Source organism: Saccopteryx leptura, chromosome 4 (assembly GCF_036850995.1).
Source record: "Saccopteryx leptura isolate mSacLep1 chromosome 4, mSacLep1_pri_phased_curated, whole genome shotgun sequence".
Lineage (NCBI taxonomy): Eukaryota > Metazoa > Chordata > Mammalia > Chiroptera > Emballonuridae > Saccopteryx > Saccopteryx leptura.
This window is the reverse complement of record NC_089506.1, coordinates 212,964,052-212,987,494: the sequence shown is the minus strand read 5'-3', so window position 1 is coordinate 212,987,494 and position 23,443 is coordinate 212,964,052. Positions and strand designations below refer to the sequence as shown.

Sequence of the window (23,443 nt, the reverse complement as noted above, 5' to 3'; positions counted from 1 at the left end):
AGAGAGAGAAAAGGAGAGAAACATAGATTTGTTGTTTCACTTACTTATTTGTTCGTTGGTTGATTCTTGTATGTGCCCTGACCCGGGATCAAACCCACAACCCTAACCAACTGAGCTATCTGGCCAGGGCAACTGAGGGCTTTTTTTTATACTTTTAGTGGTTGGGGTTTTTTTTTTTAGTTTTTGTGGGGTTTTTTGGGGGGAGGGGATGATAAAGATACATAATATTCTCAGTTTTGCCCTTTGACCCACAAATCCTAAATTTTTACTATCTGACCCTGTAAGAAAATGTTTGCCGAGCATGAGTCTGGACCAGCTTAGGGCCCAAGGATGTGCAGCATGAGCTCCATCTGTCCTTTTAAACTGTCTAGTAGCCACATAAAGTAAGAAGAAATGTGAAATTTCTGCCAATGCCCTTAATCCACCACATGCAAAAAAGATGATCAATTCAACCTTAAAAATCATTGACGTCCTTTGCACTTCTCACTTCGAAGTCTGTGAAATCAGGCGTGCAGTTTGCAGGTGTGGCCCTGCTCAGTTTGGGGTGGCCACATCTTAGTTGGCTCAGGCGCATATGAGCAGCAGGCCTGCCCCGATAGTTAGTGGCAGGAGGTGTGACTCTGGGGGGCCATTAGGGGGAGCCTGAGCTTGGAGGAGCCCTGGGACGAGGGGGCTTCTCTCAGGCCCCCTCCTCAGTAATCATTTTGCATGTGCAGGCCGGAGCTGCTGCGGTACCCTCACTCGGGCATGGCTGTGGGAGGGGTGGGTGTGGGCAGATAACAGAGCAGCCCGGAGCTGCCCTGGCCTCCACATCTGCCTAGGCCAGCCCGTGGGGGTGCTGTTTGTGATGCCTGGCCGCCCCCAGTCCCTGAGGGCGGTGGCCCAGGCGAGAGCTCTGTACAGGGCTGTGACTGATGCACCTCTTGGGAGGGAGGGGTCTGTCCTCATTGGGAGAGGGTCGTTGGGGCTCCCGCTCTGGCGCGGCAGCCCTCCTGTGTTGTCCTTCTGCTCCCAGGCCACCTTCTAGTTGTGTGGGCCTCACCGTGTATACTCACTGTTTTCAGCGCTTAGTCGGGGAACTCAGGTACGGCCTGTGCTCTGCTGGGCTACCACAAAGTGACGGCAGCTCTGTGCTTTGTGAACCCCTGCAGGCCCTAGCTTTCCCTGTAAACAGCAAAGATAAGGGACCAGCAGCCTCTCCTGGGGCTGAGACTAGTGCCTTGGGGGCAGGAGGGACCTACAGAGGCTGGTGGCTTTCCCAGTGAGCTGGCGAATCCTACCAAGTCTTGGGGCTTGCCTTGGTCTGGCCTGCGGAGGGGCATGCAGTCCGGGCCTCTGCTCCCCCAGCGCAGTGGGAGGGACGCCTTCCAGGGACTGGAGAAAGGGCTGTCTGAGCAGCCCCAGAGCTCTCAGAGACTCGGGGCCCAGGTCTGGGGACCAGCAAGGGGTGTAGGGTATCTGGGAACAGCTGGAACCACTCCCAAGAACTTATACCTTCTCCTGAGCTACTCGGATGAGCCCTCGGTGCCTGTGAGGGACTGGTTTCCCTGCTGTGGGCAGCCGCCCTGGCTGGTGAATTGGGGACCAGCAGGACACTTGTGGGCCTGAGAACTTTGCCCACTTCCTACAGGGCCTTGCTGGGAGGCAGTAAACGTCAGTGGCCAGAACATCCATGTGGGTGTTATGGCATATCCCCATGAGCGCCTGGACCCCGTGGCTCAGAAGCAAGTGCAGAATGCCCCTGGACAGCTCACTCTTCCACTGCTGGTGGGATCCCAGGGGGCATCTTTTCACAGCATTGGCCTTGCCTAGGGTGGGCAAGGCTGGAGCTCGGGGGCCTTTCTGTCCTGGTTACTTGGTGCTTAGCAGCCGTACTTGATGTATTGAAACAGCAGTATTTGCCAGCTCTGAAGCCCTCACGTGGGGACACAGGGTAGCCCCACCTGCTCTACCTGAGCTCTGTGAGGTTTGACTCCTTAGGCATTTGCCTGCACAGGCCTTGAGCTCCCCAGTCCGGTTTGGAGGTGGATGGGATGCACAAATGAATCCAGTGTTGAGAGAAGGGGGTGAGGTGGAGGGCTGCCCTGGCCCTGAGATGCCGAAGAAGAATGGCAGGGAGGGGGCAGCAGGCTTTTCCAGGATGGCAGTGGGGTAACATACATGTTCCACAGGGTCCTGCCTAGCTCTAGCAAGGAGGAAGCTGGCACTTTCAAGGTGGGCAGTTCAGTCACTGGGGGGCCGAGCACTGTGTAGCGTGACATGAGCCCAGCCAGGCAGCATGCAGGGCAGCTGGTAGGCATGGGTGTGATGGGGATGGGACAGTCCTGGGGGCCCAGGCTTCTGGGTGGTGGGACTGGATACAGGGTAGAGGTCGCATGCTTTGCAATGGGACATGAAAGAAATAAGAGGGGCAGCCCTGGCTGGTTAGCTCAGTGGTAGAGCATTGGACCAATGTGTGGATGTCTAGGGTTTGATTCCCTGTCAGGGCACACAGGAGAAGCAACCATCTGCTTCTCTACCCTTACCCCTCTCCCTTCTCCCTTTCCTTCTCCCTCTCTCTCTTTCTCTTCCTCTCCCACATCCATGGCTCAATTGATTTGAGCACATCAGCCATGGGCACTGAGGATGGCTCTGTGGAGCCTCCACCTCAGGTGCTAAAAATAGCTCAGTTGCGAGCATGGCCCCAGAAGGGGTTGCCAGGTGAATCCCGGTTGGGGTCTATGCAGGAGTCTTCCTTTCTATCTCCCCTCCTCTCACTTGGAGAAGAAGAAAAAAAAAAAAAAGAAGAGGGGCAGATTGGGGTGGAGACCTCTGCAATCTTTGGATCCCCAGAAGTGCACATGTGTCTGTGGCCTAGGATCAATCCAGGCTGGAGCGGAACTTGGGAGTCGGTGCCGTCAGGTGGGCAGTTAAGCCCCCATGGGGGATCTGGCACCCTTGGGAGTGTTGCAGAAGGCACCATGGGGGAGATGCTGCTGATAGTCCCTGGGGCCTGACCAGGAGCTATTGCCCTCCCTGTGGCCATGCCTGCATGTCTCTGGCCTCCTGAAGGGAGTCCAGGGAGGCACCTGGTGGATTTGGGTGTGTGCCTTTCAGATGTCAGGTTGGGGCAGAGAGTGGGGAGAGCTGGAGGGGCCAGCCTCCTGTGTAGGCCAGGAGGTATGCAAGCCAGGGCCCCACAACAAGGGTCCCAGCCTGTCCTCAGAGCCTGGCTGGGCTGCTGGCTTTCAGGCCCCTGAGCCAAGCAGTCTGTAGGGTGACAGGTCTGTGGGCTCCACTCCCTGAAGAAGGGCACTTGGTTCCAGGGCTGCATAGTTCCTGCTTCCCGGTGCAAGGTCCACATCCTCATTCTCTGCATTTGGCATTTTCAGATTTTGCAAGAACGGGGTTCAAGGATGTAAGGATCACGGTGTTGATGGCTGAAGAAACATTTTACTCTTCCCAAGATGCAACGAACCGCCATGTCGAAGAAGCTTGGCTATGAGAAGAAACCTGCTTTTGACAATTTCTATGGAGATCTGGGTGTGACTCCTTTTTTGCCTCTGAGGTGGGTGGTGAGAGACATGACCAGCTGTCTGCGGCCTGGCGTCCCCCACGAGGAGGAGGTGTGCTGGCCGGGTCGGTGTTCCTGCGGGGGCCTTCCCTCGGGCTTTCCATGTGCTGCACAGGCCCGAGGCAGGATGTGCCTGACCAACCCCTTTCCACCGAAGATCATTTACAAGGACAGAGTTCTTGGTGCTACATAAACAGTCTGTAATGGAACCTATGCCTCACTGGTAGGAAGTGGCCGCAGAGCGGTGGCCCCGGGCCATGGGTGTCTTATGGTCACCCACACGGCACCAGGCCCTGGTTCTGGGGTCAGCGAGTCACGCTGGTTGGTGGTTTCTTACAGCCTCGGGCAGCTTTTGACAGAGGTGGCCTCCATGTGTTCACCACTCTCCAGACCCCCACCCCAAGGCCTAGCCTTTTTTGGAGCTGTGCCCCCTGGCTGACCTGGCCGGGAATGGTCAAGGCTTCTCCATTTGTACGTCCCAGGCGAGAGACCTTTGCATCTTTTTCCCAGTGTGGGTAGACTTCCCAGTGTTCTTACTTGTTAGACACGCCTCAAGGTGTTGCTGCAGTTCGGATGGCTCTAAGTCACTTAAAGGGAGGTAGAACTCTTGTCTGGTTCACCCCCCCCGTGGGCTTATGTGGGAGCTGGCGCTCATCGGTGCCTTGGTCTTGCCCAGGGTGGGGGTCCGGGCGGGAGGCCTGTCCGCCTGGCTTCTGGGGCTGAAACTCGGGGTCATGGTGAACACTGGATGTTTACAGCGCATCACAATATTTCTTTCTTGCCGGCTCTTTCATTTTCTTTGTATAACTATGCAGTTCTCTCTGACATTTCTGGGATGTTTGAAACTTCACACACAGGCTCTACCCACCTGACATGAATGGGAGCTACTAGAATTCCTTTCAAACCGGCTGTCCACAGGCTTTGAGAACAGACCTTTTGGAGCTGGTTGTGGGGACTGTTAGAGTCTGAGGGGCCCGGCTCTGACAAGCAGCTCCTTCCCCAGCTCGGGCTTCCCAGGGCAGTTGTGCACTGACCCAGGGGCTGCTGACACATTGGGCAGAGGCTCTGACTCGTCTAGTTTCAAATGCTTCCGGAGGCATCTCACCCGTGCCCTCTTCTCCTTTGCCAGTAAATAACCCGATTAACCGAGTTCTCCAGCACCTAGGACTTACCCACTCCTGTTTGTAAGGTCTGTTGTATGTTGTTAAATGTTTGGCTTCACCCATTTATAGCAACCTTTCTATAGGGCATATTGAGCCCCAGGGACTCGTTCTCCTCATGGAGCCTTGGGAGGAGGCGGCCTCTGCTGGCCTCAGGGTGTACCTGTGGGCGCTGCTGGCCGCTTATTGTCATTTAATTTGTGACCTTGACATTATAGATAGGCTTTTTTTTTAATTTAAAGATGTTAAGACTTAATTCACTAAACTTTATTCTAAGGGGATATTTATACTTTTATACTTTTTTAGGTATTCGTATTTTATCAGCTTACAGTTTAATGCCTAAGTTTCCCCTGAAAATAGCAAATAAAATTGTGTATTTATGAATGAGCAGAGCAACAGTTAGTGTCTTTAAGAATGCATGGAAAAGCTCTGGGTGACACTGGACATGGTCAACATGAGGCTGGAGCTGGCTGGTGGAACCAGGCCATCCACCTGTCTGTTACCATCCAGCCCGAGGGCTGGCTGGGGATTAGCACAGCACACACCTGGGGACAAGGAGGTCATCTTTGAATGACTTCTTTACCGGTGCCCCTGTCTCATCACTCTTGCCAGAAGCACCAGCTTCGAGTTCCTTTGCGTCCTTGGGCATTCCGAGCCCCCCAGTGCCCACCCCCAATGCCCTGCTGTCGCTCTGGCTCCCACTGGCCGCTGCTGTGTGACAGCTTCTGGAATACTGTCCACACTGTAGAGAAATCCCTGTTCCAGTGTCCCCTGGGGAACTCTGGTTCTCTGAGGCTGGCTAGGATGTCCTTGGTCCCAAGATGCTAGTGTCTCGGGCTTTCCAGACTTCTAGCCTCTCAAAGTGTCCTGTTTCCAGGTGTGCAGCCAGCCGGGCCAGGGACCCCAGGGTCCTGAGGGGACACCTGTTCTGCCTGCCTGGGCGGGAGGAGGAACTGTCTGCCCGGGGCTGGACTCCAGCGCTTGCTGTATGGCCCAGGACGTGTGAGGGAGGCCTCCGAGTTCTGCTCTGAGGAGTCTGCTTCCCTAACAGACAGCTTGGCATCACCCAGCTCTGATGCCAACAGCAAACCTGGACGTGGCTCTGGTCCCTCTTCCAGCTGGGTACTTGGGAGAGGTTCCAGAGTATCTCAGGTATCCCCGTCAAAGCCCCGAGCTTGTCTTCTGTTTGAGCAAAGGACTGGAAAAGAGACAGCTATCTGATCCAGGTCCCAAGGTTGAGGAGGGAGCACTGCCCCTCAGACCTCAAGCTCCAAGCATAACCTGCCTGCCGTGGGGTTGTGGGGAGGGGCAAGTGACAGCATCTGGGGCAGCCGCAGCGCCACCAGCCCTGTAGCTCCGGGAAGCCAGAGGGCAGAATAATGGGAGGAAGGTGGGTGCTTGGTGTGTGCAGGCTCCCTGTGTGGGTCCCCAGCTGCTGGGCGTGCACAGCCCACACCTGGAACCTTCCAGGGCTCTGCACAGGGGCAAGCGTGTCCCCTTGCCCCTTCTCTCCCCTGTGTTTACTTGTGTCTGCCCAGCAGGTGCTTCTGGCATCTTTTGTCCTTCCCCGAGCCGGTGGCAATGGCTGACTGGTGCCTCATTACTCATTTGTCCATGAGCCCAACTGAGGGGGTCGAGGGCTGAGCCTGCAGGGCAGCTGTTTGTTGGTCCCACAGAGCCCGTATGCTCCGGCCTGGGGGCGCGGAGGCCCCGGGGCCTTGGAGCCTGTGTGGTCTGCACCCTTCAGCAGGAGCAGCTCCCCTCCAGCACTTGTGGGGATGGGTGTGCTTCCCTGAGAAAAACTGAAAGTCTGGACACTGCTGCACAGCCCCCCGGTGGGGAGAGGTGGGTCTCTGGCTCGGGGGGCTTTGGTTTTGGCCACCTCCTCACCTTCCCCTCCTCCGTGCCTCCTGAGCTCCTGAGCTCTGGGTGGTAGTGTCCACCCTAGGGCTCAGCTCAGGGCACACAGCCAGTCCTGTGACATCACAGTCACGGCTGACCGGCTAGTTTTTGGGACTGGAAGGGGTCTGGGGTCCTGGCCCAGCAGTGTTCCTTCCTGGAGCGCCCATGGGCTGGTTATAACGTGTGCCCCTGTGAGGGAGTGTGCGCGCGCGTGTGTGGATTTCCGGGCTTTGCTGCGGCCCGCAGCAGGGGTGTCTGACTCCCTCCAACTCTTGCTTCACCTGTCGGCTGCTGTGGCTGCTCCATGGAGGACCTTTCGTCACGGGCCCTGCCCTGGGGTGGGCCTGCCCCCCTCTGCCTCCCCGCAAGGCAGCAGGCAGCTTCCGGGTCCCTGAAGCATCCTTCCTGCTGATGATCTTGCCCTGGTGCCACCACTTACCATCTGGCAGGTGGCTCTGAGGCACTGCTTGGCGACAGGGTGGAAAGTTGTGTCTGAGCTGCCCTCTTGCCGAGCGTGGTAAAGGGTACTAGTGACAGGGGCATGTCTCTCCTTAACCTTTCACAACACTAAGTGTGCCCAGAACTGTGAATGGTGTGAAATAAACTTTCTTTTTTCGTTTGATGTCTTCACAAGTGTCTGCCCTTCCTCTCCACAGCCAGCCCTCTGGTCAAGCGTCCGTCCCGGAGCTGGGCAGGGACAGTGTTGGGGGGAGTCCAGGGCTGGGGGAGCTGTGTCCTAGGTCATGCACTGGCCACCACCTCAGATGGAGTAGCTTGTGGCTGATTCAGGGGCCCCAGCCAGGACCCCAGACTCCCCCCCAGCCCCGCTGGGTGTGGTGTCACCAAGGACTAGGCTGCCCTGGCTTCTGTTCCCCTGCTCCCTGTGAGCCCCACAGGACCTGACCAGACAGACCCCTGCCCTGTAGTGGGAGATCAGGGTGCGGGTGATGGGATATCGAGTTCTGAGCGAATATCTCAACCTTCGATTCTTGCAGACCCCAGGGCAGCCAGGAGGCAGGGCCACTAGGCAGAAGGAGGCAGAGGTGGGGTGGCAGGTCTTCCGAGGGGAGCCTGGTCCTCACCCTGTCCACGCCGTGGGGCTTCACTCGGGACTCCCCACGAAGTGCAGAGGGGCTTTCCCTCAGAGACCACCTAATCTCTAAGCAGCCCCCTCCCACAGGGCCTGGAGCTTTCTCATACCTTCGGGGACCAGGGAGGAGTTCGGCCTGACTTTTCTCCAAGGCTGCGAACCCAGGCCGGACCCTGGTCCCCGCTAGGATGATCAGAACTTGTCCCTAGGACACCCACAGCCTGGTTCCATACTCCCCACACACACGCTTGCCTCGGCCCTAGTGTGTCTGCTGCCTCCTGAGGGACTTGGCACCCTTCTCTGGTCTAGAGAAGCACAGCAGACGGCCCAGGCCCCAGAGGGTCACAGAGCAGGCAGTAGGGCCGCTGGGAGCCTAGGCCAGTTGCTGCACTTCCTGGCCCTTCCTGCCTGGAGGCAGGAATGCACCGCGCAGAGTGGATGGAGCACAGAGGGAATTATGTATGTGTTCCCACTCTGTCCCCGCGCACAGCCCACAGCAGGTGCTTGCTGAGTGCTTATTGATTCATTCCATAAATACCCAGGCTTGCTTTCTTCCTGGCACCAGGCGGGCAAGCTGTGCCCGTGTGTGCACAAGCAGGTGTGTGCATGGGTGTGCACGTGTACACTGGTATGTAGGTCTGCATGGGTGTATGGACATGTGTGAGTAGAAGCCTGGATATGCACACATGTCTGCATGAGTATGTACATGTGGTGTGTGAATATGTGTGTCAAGGCAGCAGTAGGTGCATCCCTGCCCTGCTAGGAGTCTCGTCCAGTGCATTATTGCTGAGCATGGCAGGTAAGTGCAGGCACCTTCTGAGAGTTGGTAGAGCTGACCATCTGGCCATAGAAGAGGCCTGCTGTGGACGCGCTTGGGCCACCCCGTGCACCAGAGGCTGCCCCGTGGGCAGACATCCATCATAGCAGAGCCAGGGCACGCTGGGGGCCAGAGCTCTGGAGACCTGTTTGTGCTGGGTTCCTGGTGGTGACAGGCTAAACAGGGCACACTGGAAAGGAGGGGAAGGTCTCAGAAGACAGTGCCAGCAGATGACAAGAGAAGGCGGGAGAGGATGGGGCCACAGAGCTGGGCCCAGGTTGGGTGGCAGGCTTGGGGGAGGGGCTCTCCATGCAGGGTTCTGACTCCTTTTTGAATTGGGGGTAGTGTGTCCTTGCACAAACCATTAAAGACTCCAGTAGGTATGGCCTGAACCCCAAACCCTGGAAGGAGGAAGGAAGGGGTCCCAGCCCAGGGAGCCACTAAAGCCTCAGCCTCCATGGCCTTAAGTGACCTGGGCCTTGCCTCCTCTGTGTGACATTGTCACAGCTCTGACTGCCCAATACACTGTGTGGATTTGAGGCCACAGTGGTCCCTGCATCCCAGAGCTGTGGGGAGGGCCGCCTCCTGGGGCGTTGGGTCTACAGGGCCCCAGGGAAGCTGTCCCCAGGCAGTTTCGGGGGGGGGGTATAGAGCCGTGGAAGGAAACAGGCAGGCACGAAGTCCAGGGCAGGACCCACATGGCTGTCTGTCTCCCTGCCACCTCTGGCGGGTTCCCCATCCACCCCGTCACCCCTGAGGCAGGTGGGGGTGCTGTCCAGATTACAGGAGAAAAACTGGCTCGGGGGCAGCAATTTCGTGTTCAAATGTCTCCCAGTAGATGTGAGCCCCAACTCCAGCCAGCACGCTGCTACAACTTTGGACACACTGGGGGGAGGGGGAGGCTGAGGGAAGAGTGGAGAAAGAGCTCAGGGTCAAGGGAGACCAGGGGAACAGGGAGCCCTTGGAGGGGCCCCTGGCTCCTCCCAGGGGGATAGGAAAGCATGGCTGTGGGGGCATCACCCCTGATGTTACTTGGAGAAGTTTTGGGGTAATTCAGACATAGGGGACTGTGAGTCCCCCACACCCCACAAAACCCTCCTCCAGGACCCTTTGCCAGGCCCCCATTTTTTCCACTGGTGCGGTTGCTGACCCCAGTGCCCGACCCGAGGCGTCCTGCGGCAACATGGTGAGGGTGGCATTGACAAGGACAATGAAACTGGCAGGGAAGCTGCCTATAAGGAAGGGGGTCTTGGGGGCAGGTGTCACAGGGGCCACTGAGGACTGGACTCCAGTAACAGCCTCCAGTGTGCCTACTGCAGCTCCCACCTCACCGGGAGCCTTGCCCCCCCTCCCCCCCCCCCCCCCCCCCCCCCGCCTGGTTGTCCTCGACTCACAGCTCCTCAGCACATCCCCCAGCCATCAGGCGCCTCTCCACTCCCTTCTTGCCCCGAGGGTCCATACCTGGGCAGCTGGCATTGAGGTTGGGTTTTTATTGGAGGGTGAACATAAAAATAACTGGGCATTTGAGAGAAGAGAGAATCAAAGAGCTATTTACAAATGTACACATGGGCTCCGGGGCTGCACTCACCACCTGCCTGAATGGGGCTCAGAAGCAGGTGAGCAGGGCCACAAGGACCAGGAGGATGGTGTGGGCCGCCAGGCAGGGTGCAAAGTTCCGATCGAGGGGCTGCTGGACCCGGGGGCCCCTCTTCTGGCCGTCAGACCTGGCCTGCTGGAACTGCAGTTCTGGGATGATCTGATGGATCCAGTTGTGGTGGGAGGTAACCCGGATGTAGACACCTGGGCGGTTTCGGCGGGCACAACCTTCACCCCAGCTGATCACCCCAGCTTGCATCCACAGCTGGCCCACAAGGCACACCAGAGGGCCCCCCGAGTCACCCTGCAGGGGAAGCAGAGGCACCATCAGAGCCTACAAGGGCCCAAGAGCCAACAGGTACACATGCACGTGCACACACACCTGTATTTTACATTTGTCCCTCTCCTTAGCTCCCCACCCTAGTAATGTCTGCCCAGCTCCCCTCACCCCAAGGGCTGTCTTTCCTCGTCTGATCTGGGGTGCCCATTTCTCTAGCATCCCCAGTCCACCTGCTCAGAGGGGTGTGCTGAAAATGTCTTTTCCTGGGTCCCACTGCAGACCTACTCACTGACATCCCCGGATGTGATCCCGGAATCTGCCTTTCCCAGCTGAATGAGTGCGTGTCTGGTCTGGACTGTGGACCCGCCTGGGACCTAATCAGGCTGGGCTGGCACCCACCTTGACCTGGGCCTAGCAAGCAGGGCTCAGCCAATGGCCGCGCCCACCCCAGCCCTACCTTGCAGGCATCTTTCTTGCCCTCAGCGAAGCCAGCACACAACATGTCATCCTTGATGGTTTTGGGCTGAAAGCCGGACTCGGCATCTTTGCTGTAGAGTAAGTTGCACTTGGGCGTGTCGATGATGGGCACAGCGAGTTTCTGCAGGATTCGAGGATTGGGCAAGCGGTCTGGGGCGGGGGGAGGGAAGCAAAACAGCCTGCAGCTCAGCAGACAGGTCTTGAGAATTTCTCCCTGTTTCCTGCTTGGATTTAGAGCAGCGGTTCTCAACCTGTGGGTCGCGACCCCGGCGGGGGTCGAATGACCAAAACACAGGGGTCGCCTAAAGCCATCGGAAAATAAACACAGGGGTCGCCTAAAGCCATCGGAAAATACATATTTATCATACATTTTTTTTTTTTTTTCATTTTTCTGAAGCTGGAAACAGGGAGAGACAGTCAGACAGACTCCCGCATGCGCCCGACCGGGATCCACCCAGCACGCCCACCATGGGGTGACGCTCTGCCCACCAGGGGGCGATGCTCTGCCCATCCTGGGCGTCGCCATGTTGCGACCAGAGCCACTCTAGCGCCTGAGGCAGAGGCCACAGAGCCATCCCCAGCGCCCGGGCCATCTTTGCTCCAATGGAGCCTTGGCTGCGGAAGGGGAAGAGAGAGACAGAGAGGAAAGCGCGGCGGAGGGGTGGAGAAGCAAATGGGCGCTTCTCCTGTGTGCCCTGGCCGGGAATCGAACCCGGGTCCTCCGCACGCTAGGCCGATGCTCTACCGCCGAGCCAACCGGCCAGGGCCATACATTTTTTTTATACAATACATTTTTAAATAAAATATTATTTCCGATGGCTTTAGGCGACCCCTGTGTTTTGGTCATTCGACCCCCGCCGGGGTCGCGACCCACAGGTTGAGAACCGCTGATTTTAGAGCATGTCCCTGGGGCTTTGTGGGACAGAACTCCCTCTCTTCTCTGCCTCAGCATGGGCTCTTTCTGTCCTCTCTCCCCTTTCCCAGGGCTCCCTCTTCTGCATGTGCTGCCCCTTTCCCACACTCACTTCACCCATTTGAGGAGAAATCACGTGTATCAGTATCAACAGGAAAAGATGGTTGATTTAGGGTGGCCCCCAGCCTGCCTGGGACCCTCCCTAGGCATGTCCCCCCGTTTCTTCTGACCCTGCCCCATTACCTTGCTCACTGGGGCTGCCCCAGCCAGTGACCCAGCATTTCATGCCCGTCTTAAAGATGACCGAGTAGTCAGGTACACACACGGGGAGGATATAGTTGGTGAAGGTCACGGGTGTCTCCAGCTCTACCAGGGCCACGTCGGCACTGGAGGCCATGCCCTGGTACAGAGGGTTGCTCTCCACCCGCTTCACCTGTGCGTACTTGGCATGCGGCCCTGGCTGCACCAACTGCCGCGCCCCCAGCAGGACCTGGTACAGGGATGTCTCAGAGGTGCTGGTGGGAGAGAGCAGAGAGCTGGTGTGAGGCAGCCCCTCTGGGGCTTCCAAAGCGGGAGTTGCTGCAGGTTAGATGGAGAATGGAAGGAGCGAGGAGTTTGTGTTCTTCCTCTGCTGCCAGATACCTCCCTCCTGGCCTGCACGTTCAGTGCCCAACATCTCTTTGCACAATATCTTCAAAAAAGTAATCTCCAGGGAGACACATCAGGATGAGGTGGTTAGGGATGTTAAGGTGTTAAGCTAAAGCAGCTTTAATTTCTGGTTTTAACCCCCAGATCCACGCCTGTCCAGCTGGGTGGCCTGGGGCAAGTCACCTGTCAAGTTCTCTGTGACTCAGTTTCCTTAGCTGAGAAGTGGGCATGTAAAAGGCTTGCTGTAAGGTTAAGAAGGGAAGTGCCCGCAAGAGTACAGCTGGGGGCCAGCCAGCTGGGAAGTGGACCCAGCCTTTCCCATGAGCCTTGGGCAAGTGGACTACACCCTCTGAACATGCATTGCTGAATTTAAGATGTGAGCTTTTAAAGGAATTGCAGAGCTGTGGGGAGGCAAGAGCTGAGGTCTTAGGACACCCTGAAGGTAGGGGCCAGGACAATGTGGTAGCATGGATGGGTAGCTGGGCCCCTGGGTTAGGAGTGGCATGAATGACCTTAGACAGGGTGAGGAGGAGGAAGAGACAGTCCACTCCAGACTTTGGGCTCATCTGTAACCAGAATCCCAGCTGGAAAAGGGAGTATCCTGGATTTGCAGTGTGGGACAGGGGAATGCCACAGTGTGGAAGGAGCCTGCCAGCATTAAAGGGACAGGGCCCCAGGCCTGGCCGAGCACCTCACTGGCAAGACCAGCAATGACCTCTCAGCTGGGCTGCAGGGAGCAAAAGCTGGGAAGCAGCGATTGCAGCTGGAAGTTCGCCTGGAAGTTGGACCTAAGGGGAGCTCTGGCCAGGAAGGTGGGTCAGTACTGGACAGGTGCTGGGTGCTGTCCGAGGTGCTGAAGCTTGACTGGGCTCAGGGCTCTGTCAACAGTGCCCCTGGTGCAGAGAGAGGCAGGGCAGACAGAGGCAGGGCAGACAGAGGCAGTGCGCAGTGAGGGCGAGTGTGGGGCAGGGTACTCACTTGGAGAAGCAGTGTGCTGCGGTGAGGACCCACCGCTCTGTGATGAGGCTACCCCCGCAGAAGTGGCTTCCATTTCGCTGGATGCTGACCTGCCATGGCCACTCACCCTCCAAGGCATCCTGCCCACCCACCATCCGGTTCAGCAGCCGTGGGCGCCCGCAGACTAGGGGAACATAGTCAGGGCAGCAATCACTGGGGTCAGTTCCATCAGCTGAGTCTCTACCCCAACCCCACATTCCAGCTTTCACTTTCTGCTCAATTTGGGGCCCTCCCTGTCCCTGACCTGCTTGGGGACCTGGGGCAAGTCAGACCCTTCCCAGCTTTGGGTAAGGACCCCACCCCCATGGGCATCACACCCCTCACCCATGAAATGGTAATATCATGAGGAGGATTGAGATAACACATGTACAGCCCTGGCCAGATAGCTGGGTCGGTTAGAGCAGGGGTCCCCAACCTTTTTTGGGCCACGGACCGGTTTAATGTCAGAAAATATTTTCACGGACCAGCCTTTAGGGTGGGACGGATAAATGTATCATGTGACTGAGACAAGTGTCAAGAGTGAGTCTTAGATGGATGTAACAGGGAATTTGGTCATTTTTTAAAAATAAAACATCGTTCAGACTTAAATATAAATAAAACGGAAATAATGTAAGTTATTTATTCTTTCTCTGCGGACCTGTACCAAATAGCCCACAGACCGGTACCGGTCCGCGGCCCAGGGGTTGGGGACCACTGGGTTAGAGCACCATCCCAAGCTGCTACCGTTACCTGTATGCTCTCCAGTCAGGGCACATACAGGAAGAGACTGATGTTCCCTTTCTCTCTCTCCCTTCCTTTCTCTCTCCTTTAAATCAATTTAAAAAATGCCTGACCAGTGGTGGCACAGTGGATAGAGCGACGACCTGGGACACTGAGGTCCCAGGGGTTTTTTTGTTTGTTTTTTTTGAGGTCCCAGGTTTGAAACCCCAAGGTCACTGGCCTGAACACAAGCAATTCCAGCTGGAGCGCAGAGTCACCAGCTTGAGTGCAGGGTCCTCAGCTTGAGTGCAGGATCATCAACATGACCACATGGTTGCTGGCTTGAGCCCAAAGGTCGGTGGCTTGAGCAAGGGGTCACTGGTTCAGCTGGAGCCCCCTGGTCAAAGCACATATGAGAAGCAATCAACGAACAACTCAAGTGCTGCAACTAAGAGTTGATGCTTCTCATCTCTCTCCCTTCCAGTCTCTCTCTTTTTCTCCCTGTTTCTCAAAACAAACAAAACAAAGCAAAAAACACATGTGTGGGGGGTGTCTTATTCCATGATCTTACAAAGAGGGGTTCTCAATAAGATAGTGGGTATTGTGAGGGTCACACATGGGGTGGGTGACCCTGAGGGAGTCTGCTATTGTTACAGGAGAATGGTCTTCAGATTCTATCCTTAGCTGCTTCTTTTTTCTTTTATCTTTTTCTTTTCCTTTTGTGACACGAGAGAGAGAGTCAGAGAGAGGGACAGATAGGGACAGACAGAGAGATGAGAAGCATCAATTCTTCGTTGTGGCACCTTAGTTGTTCATTGATTGCTTTCTCATATGTACCTTGACTGGGGGGCTACAGCAGACTGAGTGACCCCTTGCTCAAGCCAGCGACCTTGGGCTTCAAGCCAGCCACCTCTGGGCTCAAGCCAGCAACCATGGGGTCATGTCTATGATCCCATGCTCAAGCCAGCAACCCTGCACTCAAGCTGGCGACCTCGGGGTTTTGATCCTAGGTCTTCCGCATCCCAGTCCAACGCTCTATCCACTGCGCCACTGCCTGGTCAGGCAATCGTTAGCTTCTTTCTTGTTACTTTTTCCTGCCCTCACTCCATGCTTCATGCCTCAGTGGCTCTTCTGTGCCAGCTGCTATGTATATCAGACCTTTTTCCTGTCTGAGCACTAATTCCATTGAGCCAGAACTTTCCCTTACTTTGGGACTCCCTGTGCACTGCCCATTGATTCGGGGTCTTTTTCTGGGTGAGTGTGAGAGCCTCTGGCCAGTCTTGCTGCTCTCAGACAAGCTTGCTCCTGTCCCCCCCCCCCCCAGGGTCTGGGTGCTTACCGCTCAATGCTTTGCCCCTCTGAGTCCCTGGAAGGGAAAAAAAGGACATGATCAGCCAACTTTGCCGAAGCCAGGGTCTGCTCCTCCCATCCTCACTGCTGGTCAGGGTCCCTCCTCCTCTTCATACGCAGCCCTTTGAGGACTCAGGACAGTCCACAAGGGGACTCAGCAGGAGAGGCCAGGGGCTTTCAGGTTTCCTGCAGGCCCTTGTTTTGAGGTCTACAGGCCCAGGCCTAGGGGCCAGAGCTTATCTGCAAGGACAGACAGACTCCTTACCATGCGGGGAGCTAATCATAAGATGCCAGTGAGGGGACCTCATCATGGCCTCTCTCTTCCACAGGGGATGAGAGGGTAAGATGGGTCCTCTCATCCTCACAGAGCTCTTATCCTCCACACCCCACAGCCCTCCTTGTGGGAAGCTCCGGAGAGGATCCAGCCTTAAGCCGTGGTGCTGGGGTCTGTCTCCGTTTCCCACCTCAGCTCGGAGCTGGGAGAGAGAAAGGGTCCCTGGGAGGTGCTTTGCATTTCAGAGGTCTGGGCCTTCTCACACTCTGTCCTGCGGAGCAAGCCTCCAATATAACTTCAGTCCTGAGGTGACAGCCCAGCCCCACAGCTCTCTCTTATCTCAGGGGAGTAGAGAGAAGCCGGCCAGCAGGCATCAGGGGTCCAGTCTTTCCGAGATTCCAGATTCCCAAGAGCTGACCCCTCTCTGGCCTTTCAGCGTGCTCTGCAGTTGAAGCCTAAGACCAGCTGCTGGGCCATGGCACCCTGACATGGGGAAGGTGAGGGCACAGGCAGAGAGGTGGGGCTCAAGCTGTTCTGGGGGCTCATCTTCCCAGGATCTATTGCCCCCCACATCTTTGGACACAGGCATAGGGCCTGCTGCTCAGTCTTTACAGGAACTTCAACCCCAGTTGAGATACCAGTCAGGGCGACAGCCTTGTCCCGTGCCAACAACAATCTGGAAATACCTGCCCCTTGAGTGAGGTACCCCCCACCAGCGTATGCGGTTCCCTGGGGCGGATCTGGCCAGCGCTGCGGCAGGAGCCCAAGACAGCCTCTCCTCACCTCGGCCCTCAGCCTTTCTACTACATCTCAACTCCTTTCAAGGCCTGAGTGGCGGAGCAGCTGCTATGGGGCCTGTCTTCACTCTGACCTGAATGGTAACTAGCCCCACGGAGGCGAGGGACTCCTGGGGCGAGAAGCATAGGGCTGAGCCACGCGTCTCCGTGGGGTGGCCACGGACCCTGGGTGTCTTTTTTGTGTGTGTGTGTGTATTTTTCTGAAGTTGGAAACGGGGAGAGACAGTCAAAGAGACTCCCGCATGCGACCGACCGGGATCCACCTGGCACGCCCACCAGGGGGCGACGCTCTGCCCACCAGGGGGCGATGCTCTGCCCCTCCGGGGCATCGCTCTGTTGCGACCAGAGCCACTCTAGCGCCTGGGGCAGAGGCCAAGGAGCCATCCCCAGTGCCCGGGCCATCTTTGCTCCAATGGAGCCTTAGCTGAGGGAGGGGAAGAGAGAGACAGAGAGGAAGGAGAGGGGGAGGGGAGGGGAAGCAGATGGGCGCCTCTCCTGTGTGCCCTGGCCGGGAATCAAACCCGGGACTTCTGCTGGCCAGGCCGATGCTATACCACTGAGCCAACCGGCCAGGACCACCCTGGGTGTTTTTTGACAGGATCCCCATTCTTCCAGCCGGACTCCCAGTCCAAGGGGTGCGCTCCCCAGTGCTGAGGTGTTGATGTTGGATGAGGCCGAGAGAGGGGGCGCGATGGATGTAGCAAGAGGAGGAGATGAACTCTGCAGGGGCTGGGGAGGCACAGGACTGGCTACTCCTCAAAGCAGGGGTGCCCAGCCGCAGCGTCGGGACAAAGCGGGGGATCAGCCTGGGCCAGTGAATGGAAGTCTGCCCTGGACTTTCTGTTCATGGATTTGTGTTCACAAGGTGCTCTTTGAAAATGCAGATGTCCCCTGGGAGAGCTGCTCCCCCGTCCTAGTACAATAGAGTTTAGTTAGATCTATAACACCTGACCCCCTGCTCTTTCTGAGTTCTGATGCTTCTGCTTTGCACACGGTGCTCCCGTCCACCCTGTCTGCTCACCAGCACTCTTGTTGTACTTCCAGGCTCATTTCCTCCCTGCGGGAACCTTTCAGAGCCTGTTCTGCTTCTCTATAGCCATCCGCCTTCCCATCTGTGCAGATGGATCCAGGGCCCACCCCCAGGGCCAAGTACGTGTGCGTGCCTGCAGCCTGGCAGGGCCCCTTGGAGGCTTTGCAGGATTCCTCACCCCAACCCAGTGCAATTCTGCTGCTCATTACCCGAGTCCTCTGGCCTTTGAGGGTTTGCTCACAACACCCCTCTTCCTGGAGGCTCTTCACTTCCGGTCTCTAGATGTCCAAGTCCTACAGGTCCTAATCCAAATCGAGGCCTAATTGCAATGCCACTTCCTCTGGGCAGCCCTCTTGCTTGCACTGTTGTCTGGGAAGACTGGCTCCCTCTCCTGAGCTCTTCGTCCTCCCTCCAGGTGTCCTCCCTCCGGGCCATGCAGAGCTCTGCCCGCTTTACTCACCCTGGAGGAAGGTGAGTGAACCTACCAAATGAGGGGGATTGGAATTCCCGCAGCACACAGGGCTGATGTCACCCCTTATCTCACCGATTGGCCCAGGAGCTCCTCGCAGGCAGAGCCCACATCCAGGGGCCTGAGCGCAGGGAATACAGAGGCACAGAGCAGAGTGGCTGCGGGCGCTAGGCTGACCAGCACAGGGTGAAGTGGAGACCTGGGCTCTGCCGGTGGGTGTCCTGTCAGGGGCTGTGTGAACCGGCCAGGGGGTCGGGCCCCTTGTCTGGGCCCAGGACCTCCATGCTCCTGTAGCTGGGGGGGGGGGGGGAATCTTGGCTGCTAGGGTGGGAGAGGCCGAAGGCTCCAAGAGGGAAGAGCTAGAGGTGGAGGTGAGGAGGGAGTTGAAGAAGTCAGGCCTCTGGTCATAGCTGTTGGTGAGTCAAATGCAGGCTTCTGTTTCCACTTTGGCAATGACCTTGATTACTCAACCCATCAGGAGGGGTCCCTGTGTGTCAACTGTGTTACAGCCCCTACAGAGATGGGCTCCCTCAATAAATAGTGTTATTCTTATGCCAAGAGACTAGGAGGGCAGGCCTGGGGGGCCCAGGGGCTGGCCCTGCACGCTGAAGTGCCACCCTGGTGCCCTCCAAGTTTTGGTAGGAAGCCTGGAGCCATGGCTGAGTTGCAGCCTGGGGTGACCCAGCCCAGCCCTGGGAGGTGACTTGAGGACAGGGAAGTGAGGTGGCGGCTGGGCTGGCCAGGCTAGGTCAGGAATGTGGGAAGGTTTCCCTGATAGAGTAGCCCGCCCCATCACGAAGGGCCTAACAGATGGGGCTCCCTGGGTGACACCCGCTGAGCCTGACCCAGGACTGGAAGAGGGGACAGGGATGCGGGGCTTGCTCCTCCCCTTACCCTTGCTCTATCGTGGGAGCAGGAGCCTGCATCCCTGGCCTTCACTCTCCCCTGGCTCCCCACTGAGTCTCCACCAGCTTCCTGGGGCTCCCAGGCTCAGGTGGCAGTTTGGCCCGCTGGGGACCTAGCTGATGGCTGTTAAGGGATTTGGAACCCAGTGGCCCTGAGTTCAGGTCCTGTATTCATAAAAGATAGGGAGAGGCCAGATGAGACAAGCAGAGGCAACAAGCCCATAGCTTGGCCCCTGAGCGTGAAGATAAGTGGGGGAAGGGAGCAAAGCCCCCCACCACGATCCTGCCTCAGGGGTCCTCTTGGGCCTGTGCCCACACCCCCATCCTGCCTTCCCCCCTTCACTGCCCCAGGTGGGACGTCTGGACCTTCCTACCTGCCTGGGAGGCCCCACCATTAGGGCCGGGAAGAGAGGATTGTGCTACAGCCGCAGGCCTAGCCAGGGAGTGGGGAATTTAGCTAGAGCTCCAGGCAGGACAGAGGAGGCCCCTCTGGGAGCGGAGGGATGACTTTCTGCAACATCCAGGACTCACCAAACCGCAGCAGCAGCAGCAGGAGCAGGTCCACAGCTGGCAGCCACCTCATGGTCTCAGGCCTGGCTGGGCGCGGGGTGGGGGACAGCAGTGGTGGGATCTCCTGGAGCACTAGAGTGAGGTGCCAGCCTCCATGAAGTGGGTTTTTATGCTGGATCGAGGTGAGTGTCAGCTCGGCTATGCTGCCCAACCTGTCTGCCCGGCCTGCCCAGCTCCTGCTGGCAGGAAGGAGGCACCCTAGAACCCCGACTCCTCCATGACCCGGCCCTGAACCCCCTGAATCCAAAAGAGCCAATCCCCTCACCCTAATACAACTTAGGGTCTTGGAGCAAGGGTGCACCTGCCCCATTTGAGCACTTGTGGCCTGGGGTTTTCTGCCTGCCACCATAAACTGACCACAGACACCTGCTGATTAAGACAGGCCTCACATAAGCAAGCTGACTGCAGTAACCCGGTCGAACTTCTTTGTTTCATTTATTTGCTCATTTATATTTATTGAGAACCTACTATGTACCAGGCATCAGTGAGCCAGAGTCCAGGCTGGGACTTACATGAACGTGTCTGTGTTGGGGGGACGCGGGGGAAAGTCCAGATCACCTGTATTCATGGAACAGGGAACAGGGAACTGGGACGTGGTGGGGGTGTCCCCAGCTGATCCCAGTGCCCTTCACAGGCTCTCCCCCAGGAAACTGGATCCCAGAAGCGTCCACCCAAACGTGTCGTCCCAGGACCCAACCCAGAGTGGCCCCAACACCCCGTCGCCTGGGCTGCACCCTCCTCCCCGACCGGGGGCGGAGTGGGGGAGGGGGCTTCCCGGAACCCGCGGGTCCGGGCCGGCTAGCCGGGCGGGGCGGAAGCTGGTGCTGGGAAGGCCGAGCCTGGATGACCGTCCCCTGCGTCCCTGCCCTGGGTGCGGCCAGTCCCGCTCCAAGGACGTGCGGCCGCGGCGGCGGAAGCAGCTCGGGGAGGAAGTTATTTGGCACACGGCGCTGACGTCAGACCCGGGGTCGCGGCTCGGGTGGCCCTCCCCACCGGGCCGTGGGGTCAGGGCGGGGCTGAAGCCCTGGGCAAGGTCCGGCGCTGCCCGCTAGGCCTGGAGTGGGGGGGGGGGGCTGGATGGCAGGCAGAGCCCTGCCTCAGTTTCCCCACCTGCGCAATATATACGTGCGGGGATTGGGTGTGCTGTGCTGCACCACAGGAAGTAGTAGGGACCGGGGTCCCGGGCCCTGGGCGGGGCTCCGTAGCCACCCGCACACCCCTGGCCCCGAGCTTGGCATTAGCGGGTGCTTCTGATCAGCGCGGCCCAGAATGGACGCCAGTAGTAGTGCCAGGCGGGTGGGCAGACCGGGCAGGATACGTGGCGCGGGGGTATACACTTCACCCCTTCGATGGGGAGGGGGAACCCTCAATTAGGGACTGCCATCCAGGTTCCGCCTTCTACTGCTCCCTGCCTCCACTGCCCCTCCTTCACACCCCACTCGCATTGTCCCTGGAGTTCGTGGGTGGGGTGTCTGGGCGAGCTTGGCCACCGATGGGGACTGCAGGGAATGAGGGAGCACAGAGTGTGGGAAGACGGGTTCGACGCATTCGTTCGTTTATTCATTCGTTCCTTCTATAAGTATTTTCTGAGCACATTTGGTACTCAACATTATTCCAGTTACGGGGAATAGTGAGGTGAACTGCACACCTTAAGCTAAGGACTGGAGAAGATGGCAACGCATAATTTATGAGGAAAAATGTCTAATCACAAACTGGAAAGTGTTTCAAAACGCCCAGGACCACATTTCCCCAGGCACCTGATTGATGATCAATCACCCCATCTCAGAAATGTTCAGTCTCCAGCCCCTGCTTCCTCTCAGGCACCTTTAGTAGTTTTCTCTGCCTTTTTCTTTCTTTTCTTTCTTAATTTTTTTTGTTTTTATTTTTTGTTTTTATTGATTTTTAATTTATTGTGCTTACATAGATTCTAATGTTGTCCCAAATGCATCCCCCTCCCCCGTATTCTCCGCAACATTTCCCTTGCCCCTTCTTTCTCTTTCTCTTTCTTTCTTTCTCTCTCTTTCTTTCTTTCTTTCTCTCTCTCTCTCCCTTCCTTCCTTTCTTTTTCTTTCTTTCTTTCTTTCTTTCTTTCTTTCTTTCTTTCTTTCTTTCTTTCTTTCTTTCTTTCTTTCTTTCTTTCTTTTTTTCTTTTTCTTTCTTTCCCTTCCTTCCTTCCTTCCTTCCTTCCTTCCTTCCTTCCTTCCTTCCTTCCTTCCTTCCTTCCTTCCCTCCCTCTCTCCCTCCCTCCCTCCCTCCCTCCCTCCCTTCTTTCCTTCCTTCCTTCCCTCCCTCCCTCCCTCCCTCCATTCCTCCCTCTCTTTCTTTCTTTCTTTCTTTCTTTCTTTCTTTCTTTCTTTCTTTCTTTTTCTTTTCTTTTCTTTTCTTTTTTGGCAGTTATTCTAAAGACAGCTGTGCCTTAAAATTAAGCAAGCAACAAAAGTTAAGATGTGACCAGAAGGTGAGGATGCCAGAGAAAGTTGGACTCAGAGAACTTAGAGTCCCCAGGTATCCCTCCAGTGACTAGAGAACAGCGGGCCATAGTTAACCCAGCACCCTTGGACCTGATTCTTGGAGCCCCAAGGCTGAACAGGGAGCTGGGCTGGGGTGCAGTGTGGGCAGGAAGCCAGGTCTCCTCCTGCTGTCCACCAAGCATATGAGGGGGATTGGAATCCAGAGGGATTCAAAGACTTAGATATGTTTTTAAGAAGTCAATCCATTCTCCAAAAAAATAAAAAATAAATGTATATGTATATGTATGTATATATGGACATTTATCAACTCTGAAAGGGAAAGCAATTTCTAACATTGGGAGTCATAGGGGGCATCACAAAAGAAAAGTGATGTGGGTGGCCCTTAAACTAAAAAAAATAAAAGGAATATTGGTTAGAAAATCAAAGGGCAAACAATAGGAAAAATATTTACAGGAAATATAACAAAGTTCTCAAGAAATTGATCGGAAAGACACTAACACCCTAATGGTGAAGTGAAGGAAGGACAGAGGTCACCAAAGAGGAAACCAATTTGGTTAATAGACTTACTAAGAAATGTTTGGCCTCAGCAGTTAAATGAATGCAAATCAAAACCATGGCAAAGACATGCCGATTCTCTGTGGAGATAGCATGGCAGTGCAGGAATGCTATTAGTCAAGCGTGTGGGGAAATGGGCCAGCTGGTGGGCATGTAACTGGCACAGCCCTATTATAAATCAGTTTGCCAGTCTGTGGCTTCGGCTTTTCAAAATAGTTACTCCCTTTAACTCAATGACTTCACTCCTAGCAGTCTAGCCTAAGAGGAATAATATGAAAAAATTATTGTGGCCAAAGATAGTAATGGATAGATTATTTATAGTTGCAAAACAAACCAAAAAACTTCCCAAAACAATAAACAAATAGAACATTAGTGATGGGTGATGGGAAATAAAAAGTGCTCTGAAAAGAATTTATTAGAATGACATTTTCATGAAGATTGGGTAAATATGGGAAATGGTCATGATATAAAGGCAAATTTAAAAAGCATAAGTATGAAGATTTGTAGAAAGAGTAACTATGAAAAAATTTTGGCCCCAGATGGGCAGAGCATCAGCTTCAGATGAGGGTTACCAGGTGGATCCCGGTCAGGGCACATGCAGGAGTCTGCCTCTCTATTTTCCCTCTTCTCACTTGGAAAAGAAAAAAAAATTTAATTTCAAGGGATCAGCAGCAACATCCAAAAGAAAAGTGGCAGAATGTTCAGCAACAGCCAGCCAGGAGTGGTTCTGTTGTCATGTGGATTTTTTTTTAAATTTTTATTTATTCATTTTTTTTTTTAGAGGGAGAGGGAGAGACAGAGAGAGAGAAGGGGGGAGGAGCTGGAAGCATCAACTCCCATATGTGCTTTGACCAGGCAAGCCCAGCGTTT

The 23,443-nt window shown here is 56.0% G+C and overlaps 2 protein-coding genes across 3 annotated transcripts in view; one reads left to right on the top strand and one right to left on the bottom strand.

Annotated features, from left to right (window-relative positions):
• The window catches only part of KCTD5 (potassium channel tetramerization domain containing 5), a 36,643-nt gene extending 29,406 nt beyond the window's left edge, over positions 1 to 7,237 (top strand). The window contains exon 6 of the mRNA XM_066382840.1: positions 3,372 to 7,237. Within this exon, the coding sequence (XP_066238937.1) occupies positions 3,372 to 3,401 (30 nt within the window). The 3' untranslated portion in view covers positions 3,402 to 7,237. The remainder of the gene's footprint in view (positions 1 to 3,371) is intronic.
• Positions 7,238 to 9,997: 2,760 nt separating this feature from the next.
• LOC136403733 (serine protease 27-like) lies at positions 9,998 to 20,130 on the bottom strand. Of its 2 annotated transcripts, none has more exons than XM_066382833.1 (7): positions 20,060 to 20,130; positions 19,509 to 19,723; positions 15,492 to 15,518; positions 13,415 to 13,577; positions 12,032 to 12,303; positions 10,856 to 11,025; positions 9,998 to 10,422 (listed from the first exon to the last, which is right to left on the bottom strand). In XM_066382833.1, exons 1-7 carry the CDS (start codon positions 20,113 to 20,115, stop codon positions 10,129 to 10,131), a joined length of 1,197 nt encoding a protein of 398 aa, XP_066238930.1. In that variant the 5' UTR covers positions 20,116 to 20,130; the 3' UTR covers positions 9,998 to 10,128. The 2 variants fall into 2 exon arrangements, with proteins under 2 accessions (XP_066238930.1, XP_066238931.1); XM_066382834.1 differs by lacking the exon at positions 20,060 to 20,130 and adding an exon at positions 14,183 to 14,549 and having other exon boundaries at positions 19,509 to 19,620.
• Between the last annotated feature and the right edge of the window lie 3,313 nt (positions 20,131 to 23,443).

Excerpts from the sequence above, each read along its gene's own strand:
- LOC136403733 (XM_066382833.1), bottom strand. The coding sequence starts at position 20,115 with ATGAATACAGGTGATCTGGACTTTCCCCCGCGTCCCCCCAACACAGAC. Across the intron at positions 15,519-19,508 it reads GCTGCTGCTGCTGCGGTTTG|GGACTCAGAGGGGCAAAGCA; the intron begins GTGAGTCCTGGA and ends TTTCCCTTCCAG. Across the intron at positions 11,026-12,031 it reads GGGCAGCCCCAGTGAGCAAG|ACCGCTTGCCCAATCCTCGA; the intron begins GTAATGGGGCAG and ends CCCCCGCCCCAG.